At 42.2% G+C, this 13,261-nt stretch overlaps 1 protein-coding gene across 3 annotated transcripts in view; it reads right to left on the bottom strand.

The window, feature by feature from the left end:
- The window catches only part of LDAH (lipid droplet associated hydrolase), a 111,680-nt gene that overhangs the window by 39,298 nt on the left and 59,121 nt on the right, over positions 1-13,261 (bottom strand). For all 3 annotated transcript variants that reach the window (XR_011557375.1, XM_070732805.1, XM_070732804.1), the window contains exon 5: positions 851-1,091. Coding sequence is in view for 2 of the 3 variants with exons in the window: in XM_070732805.1 (XP_070588906.1) it covers positions 851-1,091 (241 nt within the window). In the remaining variant the exon portion in view is untranslated. The remainder of the gene's footprint in view (positions 1-850; positions 1,092-13,261) is intronic.

Below are 13,261 nucleotides of genomic sequence, written 5' to 3'. Positions count from 1 at the left end.
GAAAGAGTATCTCAATTCCCCCATGCCTGGCGACAGAGGTGGGTTTTAAGTAGCTTACGAAAGGCAAGGAGGGTGGGGGCAATTCTAATCTCTGGGGGGAATTGGTTCCAGAGGGCTGGGGCCGCCACAGAGAAGGCTCTTCCCCTGGGTCCTGCCAAGCGGCATTGTTTAGTTGATGGGACCTGGAGAAGACCCACTCTGTGGGACCTAACTGGTCGCTGGGATTCGTGCAGCAGAAGGCGGTCTCGTAGATACCCTGGTCCGGTGCCATGAAGGGCTTTATAGGTCATAACCAACACTCTGAATTGTGACCGGAAACTGATCGGCAATCAATGCAGACTGCGGAGTGTTGGTGTAACATGGGCATATTGGGAAAGCCCATGATTGCTCTCGCAGATGCATTCTGGCCGATCTGAAGTTTCAGAACACTTTTCAAAGGTAGCCCCATGTAGAGAGCGTTACAGTAGTCGAGCCTCGAGGTGATGAGGGCATGAGTGACTGTGAGCAGTGACTCCCGGTCACATAAGATGGGTACTGATAAGAGGGAACATTAGGACAGGGTGGACACTTGATGGTATAAACAAGTTGAATAAATAAATATTTTTTTTTGCACCTATCCATTTTTGTTGGGAGGGGGAAGGCATTTTTATTTTGACTTAAGCCATATTGCTGGAAACCCAACGGCCAAACTTACTGTTACCACTCAAACGTTTAAATATATTTTCCCCAAACTGTTACTGAATATTTTTTTTTTAATGATAGCTGCCTTTTATGAGGACTAATCAATTTAAAAAATGCATGTTAGATAATTTAGAAGAAAGGGCAAGTCTCATGTGCTGGTCCTACTCACCAATACAATCCATGTTAAGCATGTCCACTGATGTTGCTACCACAGTCTCGTCATTCAGTTTTTGCTGATCCAGTGCAAAGTGGACCAAGAAGCTTTTGACACTTTCTGGCAAAAGGGTGAACAAATATATAGGCATGTACAGAATGTAACGGAGCCAGCAGAGCAGGGGAGTCATGAACTTGCCTTGTGGGGATTGTGCCATGCGTTCTATTGTAGGGAAGAGCAGGATGCTGCGGAGAATCTAAAAAGGCAAGGAAAAAAAGAGACTTGAACAAGATATGGGAGAGAAAACTTTACATGAAATACACAATATGGAGAACTGGAGTAGCTCTCCCTTTTCTACCCAGCATAATTCCTCTAAAATTAGCTAATGTGTACTTTATCAATCCTATGAATTCTATCCTTAGAACTATGTGCTGCCAGGCTCTCTGATAGGAGCCTCCCGAAAATTCAAGGGTACAAATTTCAGACACACACACGTTTGAAAATTCAGAACAATGTTCTTTATCACAAAAGTCAAAATAAACAAAGCACTCTTTTTGTATTGCAAAGAACACTCTTCCCAAAACAACCAGGTAGTCTGTACAATTTCCCTTAAGCAATCATTAAGTACTTAGCCAGCAGCTGTGGAGAAACTTCACACCCCTTCTTCTTCCAACAAAGTCACACACACACACACACACACACACACACGCACGTTGCTCTGCTTTGCTTTCAAAGGTGTGAAAAAGCAACAAAGTCCAGCACTCAAGATTCCTGACAACTGCGAACAGATATTCTTCCACAATGGCCAAACCCACATGCTGCTATTTATAGCAGCAGCCCTAATTACTGTAGCCCCACCCAAACACAGGTGGCCTCCCTTATTTTCTGTAATATGTTCTTACTTGGTTTCTTCTACGCATAATTCTGCGCTTGTGTGGGTCCAAAATGTCATCATCTGAAGCAATAGAAGATAAGGACGATTGACTGCCTTGGCTGTGTGCCAAGCCCTCCTCTGCCGAGTCACTCCCACCTTCTTCTTCGTCTGAGGAAACTAAACTCTGAACTGATTCTGTCTGCAATAACACAAGCCTGTGACATGTTGAAGTTTCCCCTGCATCCACCTCCCCATTCCCTGGGGCAGGAGCTGGGCCAGAGCCAACCACAACAGAACTATATCTTTAATTGGGAGAAAATGTCACTGAATCCAGTAGGATTTCTATCTTCATAGAAGTAGACAAAGATAATCAACCTCTGCCTCTTCACCGGCCAGTAACAAAGGATCTAATTTTAAGTATTGTTGTACCCCAGCTATGGACTACAAAGAACACAGCACACCTAAAGTCTGTACAAATCTTAGTTTACTAATTAAGGACTACAAATGAACTTTCTTAGTAGCTGTCAAACACACAATTTAAAGCAGTCTTTTCTGAACACCGGCTGTTAATACAACTTCATTAAGAGCCAACACGAGTCCATGAAATAATAACTCAATTCTGAGGAAACTGTCTTGTAGATAACAGCAATCTTATAGTGGTTGGCAAAATGCCTAGAAGCAATTTGCAGGGAAAATGCCAAGAGAGAAAACAAGAGCCAATCAGATGTTTCTGGACTCAAGACCTGAAGGAATATGAATGAAGTTGTTTCCTGCAAATTAGACCCTTCGTCATCATCCCTTAAATAAGCTTGGGGAGTGGTCAATTAGCCCCAAGGAGACATCATCCAGAGGAACCATTCCTGCCTTATGGGCAGCTCTGCATGTCTGTGCTTTGAGAATAGGCTTCTCTTCTACTTCACTACTGATGGGAGCTTCTAGAGGTTCTGAAGGCCTTGGCTGAATCTCCGCCTCTGGCACCGTCCTCTCCAACCTCCTCACTATCCAGCTGCACAGGCCGCTGAAGTATCACATCACACTCTTCACTGTTGGAATCAGCTACCAGCTGCGCGGGCTGCTGGCGGGCCACAACAAGTATGCTCCATTCGAAATTCATTGGATCACTGCAAACATTTTGTTCAAGTCAAACCGTTCTCTAAAAGGGAATTTGTTAACCTATTCTTCAGAAAAAATGAAATGTGTACAAATCATTTCTGCTCTCTTATAAAATGCAGTATAGCCCTATACATACCTATTCCAATGTAATATCTAGTATTTTCTTTAAAGAAAGCTTTACTGCAAGTCTATTTATGCTTTGCCTTCTTTTGAATCTGTAGATTATAGTGAACTCATTCTGACATGAACAAAGGCACATGTATATATGCAGAAATAAGTACATGTCTATTCTATGAACACTTTCTTTCCTGTCTCTGACCTAATAACTCAGGTCTCAAATTTTTGTTCTTTAATTGCTCATTTACAGAATAAGCCTAAAAAATGTTGTTGTTTTTTCCAAGAAGCAAAATGGCTATTTGCAATATCTGCCTGCATGCCTACCATAATTTTATATATCGGGATTTTTTTTTACTCACCAGTGTATAAGACACACCAAGATTTCAAAGGAAAAAAGGTTTTTGTCCTCCCCAGACTCCAGAAGTACTCTGCAAGCCTCCCAAACCCTCTGTGTGATCTATTTTTTGCAAAAACAGGGGCGTTTTTGCCTTCCCCAGCCCCCAGGAGCACTCTGCATCCCTTCTAAACCCTCCGTGAACCTTGTTTTTTTACAAAAACGGACCCATTTTCACCCATTTTTGTGAAAACCAGGACATGCAGAGGGTCTGGGAAGTCTACAGGGTTATCTTGGGGGCTGGGGGAGGACAAAAAAGCCTGTTTTGGGGAAAAAACTGACAGTTTTTATTCCTTTTTTTTTTTTTTTTTTGCAAAACTGGGTGGTACAGAAGGTCTGGGTAATCTGCAGAGTGCTCCTGGGGGCTGGAGGGAGACAAAAACACCCTGTTTTGCACCTGGGTTGGTTTTTTTTTTTTTTTTTTTGCAAAAATGGATGTATTTTTGCCTTCCCCCAGCCCCCAGGAACACTCTGCAGGCCGCCTAAACCCTCTATACACCAATTTTTTGCAAAAATTGGATGCAGTGTGGGGCTTTGGGAGGCCAAAAATGACTGTATTCTGTGTATAACATTTCTACCCTCTTTTAGGGGTGCACCTTATACTCTCAAACTACTGCTCTGACATTTTGCTCGGTTCTACTGCATATTTTTATCAGTTACACTGTCTCTTAGAAAATGGATAGAGCCTTCATATAATAATATTCCCATGTCAGAAGCACCCAAGAGTTTCCATAGGGGAAGGATTTGCTGGTGTTATCATTGTTGCCCGGATAACACCCAGATGGAGGCTCCTTTTGTCTCCCCATGAAGTTGTACACCAATGTTGTATCCTTTTGGCTACTCATGGTCACCCACTTTCAAATAGCTAGGTCGGCAGCAAATGAAGCTCACTCTGCCATGCGGTAGCAATAACTCTTGAATGCAAACCTGGCGATCGTCAGCCCAGTGTTCTAACCTTGTGCTCCAGAACCCATAATCACAGTTATCAGTTTAAAGATACATGTCCTGAAACACAGAACTGGCAAAAACCACTCCTTACATTGTGATAAACTGCATACAGCTCAAGACAACTTAGTTTGCTTGCTCACACAATGGCAGTAACAGACTTGCCAGTGGTTGAGGGTCATTTCCATGCCTGAGGAAGAAATTTTCTTGGACCTTGTTTGCTTTTTGAAGAATAACTTGCTTTGAATTATTTGGGGATGTATGCAAAACAGTTAATGTAATCACTCTCAACTAAAAAGAATGCATGACTTGGATTCCATGCTCATTATGCAACTTGAAGTTTCCAATAAACTTCAGGCCCTGATCAGATCGGCCAGCAAAAACAGGAAGCAATCCTTTATTTTGATAACGGATCCCCTGTGATGACCCCTAGAAAGAAAAGCTTCCTCCAACTCCAATTCTTATAGTTGCAAAGCACTGATCCATATATTTAAAAAAATGTGCATGTAAAATTAAGGTAATTTAGAGTCAGATAGCTTCAAGGAAGCAAAACAAGGGAGTTTTATAGGCAATCATAATGGTTCACTATGGACTGCCAACTTTTGAAGAAGAAATCTATGGGAGTCAAAACTGTGACAAACGCAACAGCTATTGTTCACATGTTGCACTCAATTTTTATGCACCACAAGCTCGGAAAGGAAAACTTTTCATCAGGCAAGTGAAACCCACTGTTGTTTTAAAGGAATATAATGCATTTAATCAGAATGTACAATTTGCATTAATATGTCGTGTGAATTGTGTTTAAAGCCGGAGTGGGAAAACGTATATGAGTTCAGAGCCAAAAGGGAAGGGCTTTTTACTGCTGGCAGAAGATGGAAAGTATTCACTGTCATGAAATTTCTCTTCACTTCTAAGCTGGATCCTTCTTTAATGATCTTCCACCTGTTATTTATTGTTCTGTTCTCAGGTGCTTCAGAGAGTAGGTCTACTCTTCTGTGACAGCCCCTCAAATACCGGAAAACTGCTATTACAGTATATCCTCCTTAGTCCTAGAGCATATTATCCCTAGTGCTTCAATAGGGGGTTGGACTATAAAGACTTCCTATCTTCTATCTTCCATATATAACTGCAGACTTTAAACCATATATTATTATTATTATTTGATTTGTATGCCGCCCCTCTCCATAGACTCGGGGCGGCTTACAGCAATGATAAAAACAATATATAATGACAAATCTAATAGTTAGAATGTAAAATAACAATAATACATTTAAAAAGTCTAAAAACAAGAAACCCCAATATATAAAAACATACATACAGTCATATCATACACAAAAAACTACATAGGCAGGGGGAGATGTTTCAGTTCCCCCACGCTTGACGGCAGAGGTGGGTTTTAAGGATTTTACGAAAGGCAAGGAGGGTGGGGGCAGTTCTAATCTCTGGAGGGAGTTGGTTCCAGAGGGTCGGAGCGGCCAAAGAGAAAGCTCTTCGCCTGCGTCCCGCCAAAGGACATTGTTTAGTTGACGGGACCCGGAGGAGACCAACTCTATGGGACCTAACTGGTCGCTGGGATTCGTGCGGCAGAAGGCGGTCTCGTAAATACCCTGGTCCGGTGCCATGAAGGGCTTTATAGGTAATGACCAACACTTTGAATTGTGACCGGAAACTGATCAGCAACCAATGCAGACTGCGGAGTGTTGGAGTAACATGGGCATATTTAGGAAAGCCCATGATTGCTCTCGCAGCCGCATTCTGCATGATCTGAAGTTTCCGAACACTCTTCAAAGGTAGCCCCATGTAGAGAGCGTTACAGTAGTCGAGCCTCAAGGTGATGAGGGCATGAGTGACTGTGAGCAGTGAGTCCCGGTCCAAATAGGGCCGCAACTGGTGCACCAGGCGAACCTGGGCAAATGCCCCCCTCGCCACAGCTGAAAGATGGTTCTCTAATGTGAGCTGTGGGTCGAGGAGGACGGCCAAGTTGCATTTTATTTCTTATGACAGCAGTAAGATAAACAACAAAAAAGGCCATGTATCAGTCAGGAAATTCAATTGATTGGAGCGGCCCACGGTTCGACATAAAATGGGTGGCTCTACTATAAACAAACAAACAAACAAAATTTAGAAATGGGTCTACTCAGATCCAAGCCGACCTACAAACAATCCTATTTGATGTATTGGGATTCTAGCGCAAAACTGTCACAGGCAAAACTTTGTTCTGTTTTAGACTTGCACAGAAGCAAAATGGCCAACGCATTTTCCAGAAGAACACAATGAAATTTACCGGAATACTAGATTAGAGCTTTACGAGGAGACTTTTCTTGAAGGGAGAAAGTCCTCTAAAATCCACATAAATTGTTCAGCTTTAGCATGTTATCATCTGATCTTAAAACAGTGCCTGCAGCTTTGTTTATCTAATGTGATGACATCTGTAGTAATAAATTCCAGCATATCTATGTCAAATTCTAGGGAGATATGAAAGGAAATGCTGTTCAAAGGGAAACCGTATTTACTGTGTAATAATAATGATGCCTTTTCCTGAATATGGTAAAACAGAATTTCACAGGGCAATATTAAAGTACATATCCCCCCACCACCGAGTCCTCAGAGAGCGGTGGCTAAACAAACAAATAAACAAATTATTGATCACAAACTGTTACGCGAGGTTAGCTAGTGCAACTTAGAAACCATTGTGAGCCACCCAGAATGAGGCACTAGTGACATTAAGACATAGACTTTTGCAAAATTGGTAAATAATCACTCCACATCAATTGCCCAAATCTTTTCAGCCCTCAAGATCCTGGAAATGGATGTCCTAATTGCTAGTATCAGTCTAATTTGAAAACAGACCTGTCAGTCATGGAAACCAAATATCCTCCCTTCCCCCCAAATGTAATTTAAGCAATGGCAGTTTTTTGTTAGAAAAAGCAAAAAAAAAAAAATCAAAATGTCTGCATCAATTTTTATAATGGAAACAAAACATATACTAAGCTGACTCGAACTGATGCATTATTGCATTTTCTTAATTGGTTTTTAGCATATTTATTCAAATTTCTACCTATATTCTCGTATTTTTTATTCTTGGATTTTTATTTTTATTATTGCTTTTAAGTAACCTGGGCGTTGTGGTTAAGGATGGATGACTGGAATTGGATGGAAGATATGTATGGTATGAATGAATGTATTTTTATGAATGGAGAGGTCAGCCTACCTGGCAGTATAGAGGCAGGAGGGTTGGGAGACCCTATATCTGGAGTGGCAGAGGGCCAGTATATTCCTGTGCTGCTGGGGAGACGCAGATATGGCGGGAACCATGCGGCAGTTCATTTGCGGGGAACCAGGGAACGCTGCTTGAAAGCGATCCCTTGTTCCGGCCTCATGGACTCAGCCCGGGGCTCTGGTGATGAGTGTAATCCGGACCCTGGACTCAGGCTGCTGCTGCTCAATGCCAGAACAAGGCTCTCCTCATGGCAGTGGAGTTCCCCTGACTTATTGTCCTGGGGGACTTGAATCTGCCGTCGCTCGGTGAATCCTCTGGGTTAGCGCAGGAGTTCATGGCCACCATGACAGTCATGGACCTGACCCAAGTAGTTCAGGGTCCAACTCACAAGGGGTCTGAGACTAAGGGGCTTAGATATTTTGCCTTTGTCATGGTCAGACCATTTGCCGCGGCTTAACTTCAAGGCTCCAATCCTCCCCTGCAGGAAGGTGGAACTGACTAGGTGATTCTGCCCCAGACACCTGATGGACCCAGAGGGCTTTCAGAGAGCGCTTGGGGTTTTACCAGATTCACTCATACACAGTTCGGCAGAGTCCCTCGCTGCGACGGGGGCTCTTGACTGGATTGCGCCGTTGCGACCTCTCTGTGGCACTAGACCCGGGAGAGCTCCTTGGTTTACCGAGGAACTCCGGGTGTTGAAACGCCAGAAAAGACGTCTAGAGAAGCGGTGGAGGAAAAGTAAATCTGAGTCTAATGTGTGGTTAAGGCAGTGGTGTAAAGCTGAAGGTTTTGGCTATGTAAGTCATGATGTCAGTAGGTGGTCTAATAGGGAGTTGTTTAAGAGGGATGGTTTGCATCCATCATCCATCATACAGAGGTACCCAGATGCTTGGTGAGGAATTCAGAACTTTTTTGGACAGGCATTTAAACTAGATAAAGGGGACAGAGATGTAACTGATGTGGGTGATTTCTGTCCCCGACCAATGAGGATAAAGCAGTTTTTGGAAGCTTATGAAAAGGGAGCTGCAAATAATATAGATGTAGTTGTTGATGATAAGGGGCAAACTAATAACGAAAATAATGTTCTTCGGGTAATGTGCACAAATGCTCAAAGCTTGAGCAACAAGCTCTGTGAATTAATGGCCATAATATCTAGAGATAATTTGGACCTGGTTGCCATAACTGAGACATGGTTTAAGGATTCTAATGAATGGGAAATATCCATACCAGGATATACACTGTATAGGAAGGATAGAATAGAGAGAAGGGGAGGTGGAGTAGCCATTTATATTAAAGAAAGTCTAAAAACAACACTAATTCAAAATACGTGTCAAGATCTAGAGACTCTCTGGATTTGCATGCAAAATAAAGAAGGTTCTGTCATTAGAATTGGGGTGATCTATAGGCCTCCAGGGCAATCCGAGGAATATGACAACAAGATGGTGGATGAAATTACCCAAATGGCAGTAAAGGGAGATATTGTGGTTATGGGTGATTTCAACATGCCTGATGTTGACTGGAATATCCCCAGTGCCCTTACATGCAAAAGTAAGAATATAGTAGAGGCCTTTACAGGAGCAGCTCTGGCACAGCTGGTTAAGACACCAACTAGAGGGGAGAATATTCTAGATTTAGTTTTTACGAATGGGAATTGGGTTTCAGATGTCAAGGTGGGAGAAAATTTAGGTTGCAGTGACCATCTATGTTTGTGGTTTGATGTAAAAACTCATTGTGAGCAATCCTATAATGCAACCAAAGTATTGGATTTCAGAAAAACAAATTTTAATGCAATGGGAGAATATTTAGATAATGAATTAAAGGGGAGGGATAAAATGGCAGGAGCGAGCATCCAGTGGACTGTATTAAAAAAGGCCATCTTAAAAGCCACTGGACTGTATGTAAGACAAATAACTAAAGGTAAAAGGAAGAAGAAACCGCTATGGTTTAGCAATGATGTAAGGGCTATAGTCAATGAAAAAAAGGCTGCCTATAAGAGGTATAAAGAGTCTGGAAGTATAGCTGATAGGGAGGTATATAAAATGAGACAGAAGGAGGCGAAACAGATAATATATGCTGCTAAAGCCTCAAAAGAGGAAGAAATTGCCAAATCTGTAAAGAAGGGGGATAAAACCTTCTTCAGATATATTAATGATAAGAAGAAGAAAAACTGCGGCATCACGAAGCTTAGTACCGGGAATAATACATGCATTAATGGGAATAAGGAGATCGCTGACCATTTCAATAGCTACTTCTGTTCAGTTTTCTCAAAAGACACCTTACAAAATAATACTATAGAGGGATATAGCATTGCTTCCAGCTGTACGGATTCAGCTCCAGTGATCTTAGAAGCCGATGTCTTAGAAGAACTTGAACGATTAAAGATAAATAAGGCAATGGGTCCAGATGGCATCCACCCCAGAGTTCTTAAAGAACTCAGATCTGTCATTGCTACCCCCCTGACTGATTTGTTTAACCAATCCTTGTTAACAGGAGAAGTTCCTGAGGATTGGAGAATGGCCAGTGTTGTGCCTATTTACAAGAAGGGCAGTAGAGAAGAAGCTGGTAACTACAGGCCAGTTAGCTTGACATCAGTTGTAGTTAAAATGATGGAGACTCTACTCAAAAAGAGGATAAATCAGCACTTAAAAAACAATAACTTATTAGACCCAAATCAGCATGGCTTTACTGAAGGCAAATCATGTCAGACTAATCTCATTGATTTCTTTGACTATGTCACAAAGGTGTTGGATGAAGGTGGTGCCGTGGATATTGCCTACCTGGACTTCAGCAAAGCCTTTGATACGGTTCCACATAAAGAGCTGATAGATAAATTAGTGAAGATTGGACTTAATCCCTGGATAGTTCAATGGATTTGCAGCTGGCTGAAGCGTAGACATCAGAGAGTTATTGTTAATGGCGAGTATTCTGAGCAGAGTCAGGTTACAAGCGGTGTGCCACAAGGATCTGTTCTGGGTCCTATTCTTTTTAATATATTTGTGAGTGACATAGGGGAAGGTTTGGTAGGGAAGGTTTGCCTATTTGCCGATGACTCTAAAGTGTGCAATAGGGTTGATATTCCTGGAGGCGTCTGTAATATGGTAAATGATTTAGCTTTACTAGATAAATGGTCTAAGCAATGGAAACTGCAGTTTAATGTTTCCAAATGTAAAATAATGCACTTGGGGAAAAGGAATCCTCAATCTGAGTATTGTATTGGCAGTTCAGTGTTGGCAAATACTTCAAAAGAAAAGGATTTAGGGGTAGTGATTTCTGACAGTCTCAAAATGGGTGAACAGTGCAGTCAGGCAGTAGGGAAAGCAAGTAGGATGCTTGGCTGCATAGCTAGAGGTATAACAAGCAGGAAGAGGGAGATTATGATCCCACTATATAGAATGATGGTGAGACCACATTTGGAATACTGTGTTCAGTTCTGGAGACCTCACCTACAAAAAGATATTGACAAAATTGAACGGGTCCAAAGACGGGCTACAAGAATGGTGGAAGGTCTTAAGCATAAAACGTATCAGGAAAGACTTAATGAACTCAATCTGTATAGTCTGGAGGACAGAAGGAAAAGGGGGGACATGATCGAAACATTTAAATATATTAAAGGGTTAAATAAGGTCCAGGAGGGAAGTGTTTTTAATAGGAAAGTGAACACAAGAACAAGGGGACACAATCTGAAGTTAGTTGGGGGAAAGATCAAAAGCAACATGAGAAAATATTATTTTACTGAAAGAGTAGTAGATCCTTGGAACAAACTTCCAGCAGATGTGGTAGATAAATCCACAGTAACTGAATTTAAACATGCCTGGGATAAACATATATCCATCCTAAGATAAAATACAGAAAATAGTATAAGGGCAGACTAGATGGACCATGAGGTCTTTTTCTGCCGTCAGACTTCTATGTTTCTATGTTTCTATGAGTCTGATCGAACACTTGTAAGAGCTCATATTAAGATTTACAAAGTGGCGCTCAAGGCTGCAAGATGCACATATCATGCCGCCTTGATTGCATCAGCGGAATCTCACCCGGCCACCCTGTTTAGAATAACCCGCTCCATTAATCTAATCAGAGGGGAGTTGGGGAGCCCTTGCAGGGTAGTGCCGAGGATTTTAATCATTTTAATAAGTTTTTCACTGATAAAATTGCTCAAGATTTGGATGGACCTTGACTCCAATTAGACAGCTGTGTCGATTGACAACAAATCAGTCGAGGTGACTGGGGCTCATCTTTGTCCACCTGCCTGGGAGGAGTTTGACCTGGTGACACCTGATGAAATGGACAAGGCCACTGGAGCTGTGAGTTCCGCCACCTGTTTACTGGACTCGTGTCCCTCCTGGCTGGTTTTGGCCAGCAGGGAGGTGACATGGAACTGGGTCCAGGAGATTGTCAATGCTTCTTTGAGGGGGGGTTCTTCCCAGCTCCTACAAGGAGGCATTCGTGCGCCCCCTCCTCAAGAAGCCTTCCCTGGACCCAGCCGTATTTAACAACTACTGTCCAGTCTCCAACCTTCCCTTTATGGGGAACGTTGTTGAGAAGATGGTGTCGTTCCAGCTCCAGCGGTCCTTGGAAGAAGCCGATTATCTAGGCCCTCAGTAATCAGGATTCAGGCCCGGCTACAGCATGGAAACTGCTTTGGTTGTGCAGATGGATGATCTCTGGCAGGCCCGAGACAGGGGCTTGTCCTCTGTCCTGATGCTTCTTGACCTCTCAGCGGCTTTCGATGCCATTAACCATGGTATCCTTCTGCGACGACGAGACAGGTTGGGAGTGGGGGGCACTGTTCTGCAGTGGTTCTCCTCCTACCTCTCTAGCCAATCGCAGTCGGTGTTAGTGGGGAGTCAGAGGTCGACCTCGAGGTTCCTCCCTCTCTCCCCCCTACTATTTAACATCTACATGAAACCGCTGGGTGAGATCATCCAAGGGCATCAGGTGAGGAGTCCTCGAAGAGGGGCAGCATACAAATCTAACAAATTATTATTATTATTAATAATAATAATATTTCAAAGTATCTGTTCTTAGTGTTCTAAGACTGAAACATTTTTTTTAATTCCAAGTTTTGTTTTGGCTTGAACTGATACCCAACTTGTATTCAAAACAAAATTCAGCTACTTTGAATGCACTTTTGGGAATGTTGTGATAGTACTAATTGGGCATTTATGTTGTAGCTTTTAATTGGGCTAGTTTATAACAACTTTCCTAATACAGCAGTAGATGGGATCATGATGTCCCTACTTCTATTAGCCTGGAGACGGTAAAAAGTGGGACACTGAGGCAAAATATAAATTAGTTAAACTCATGGTTTAGAACTGAAGATAGCCATTGCTCTGCTATTAGAGACAGGCCTAGATTGCTACAATTAGCCCCCAATTCTTCTGAGTTGCAAATATAAAGACCACTATTAGTTCTATGTTAGGACCATTTGGATTCCTCTGCTGAGTTTTAATGTCCATGTGAACTTTTTTCTTTAACAATCTTGATGTTGAGTATCCCAATGCAATTGTAAAGCTGCCCCTAGTCCTCAGAGAGGGGCGGGATAAAAATCCAATAAACAAATAAAATAAATAAATAAAATTGTTCTGCTGTACAAAATTGGAATATCAGTATACTTTTGTTACTATTATAATCATGCGAATGATATTATTTCTGTAATTTAGAGCTCTAGAGAAGTCCAGCAAAGAACTTCTGCAGATGAGATGGTAGTATATACTAACGGCTACCTGCAACCCAAGCAATTAAAAAAACCAGGTAAAGGGG

This window comes from Erythrolamprus reginae, chromosome 1, assembly GCF_031021105.1.
Source record: "Erythrolamprus reginae isolate rEryReg1 chromosome 1, rEryReg1.hap1, whole genome shotgun sequence".
NCBI classification, from domain to species: domain Eukaryota; kingdom Metazoa; phylum Chordata; class Lepidosauria; order Squamata; family Dipsadidae; genus Erythrolamprus; species Erythrolamprus reginae.
This window is presented reverse-complemented; position numbering and strand designations above follow the sequence as displayed.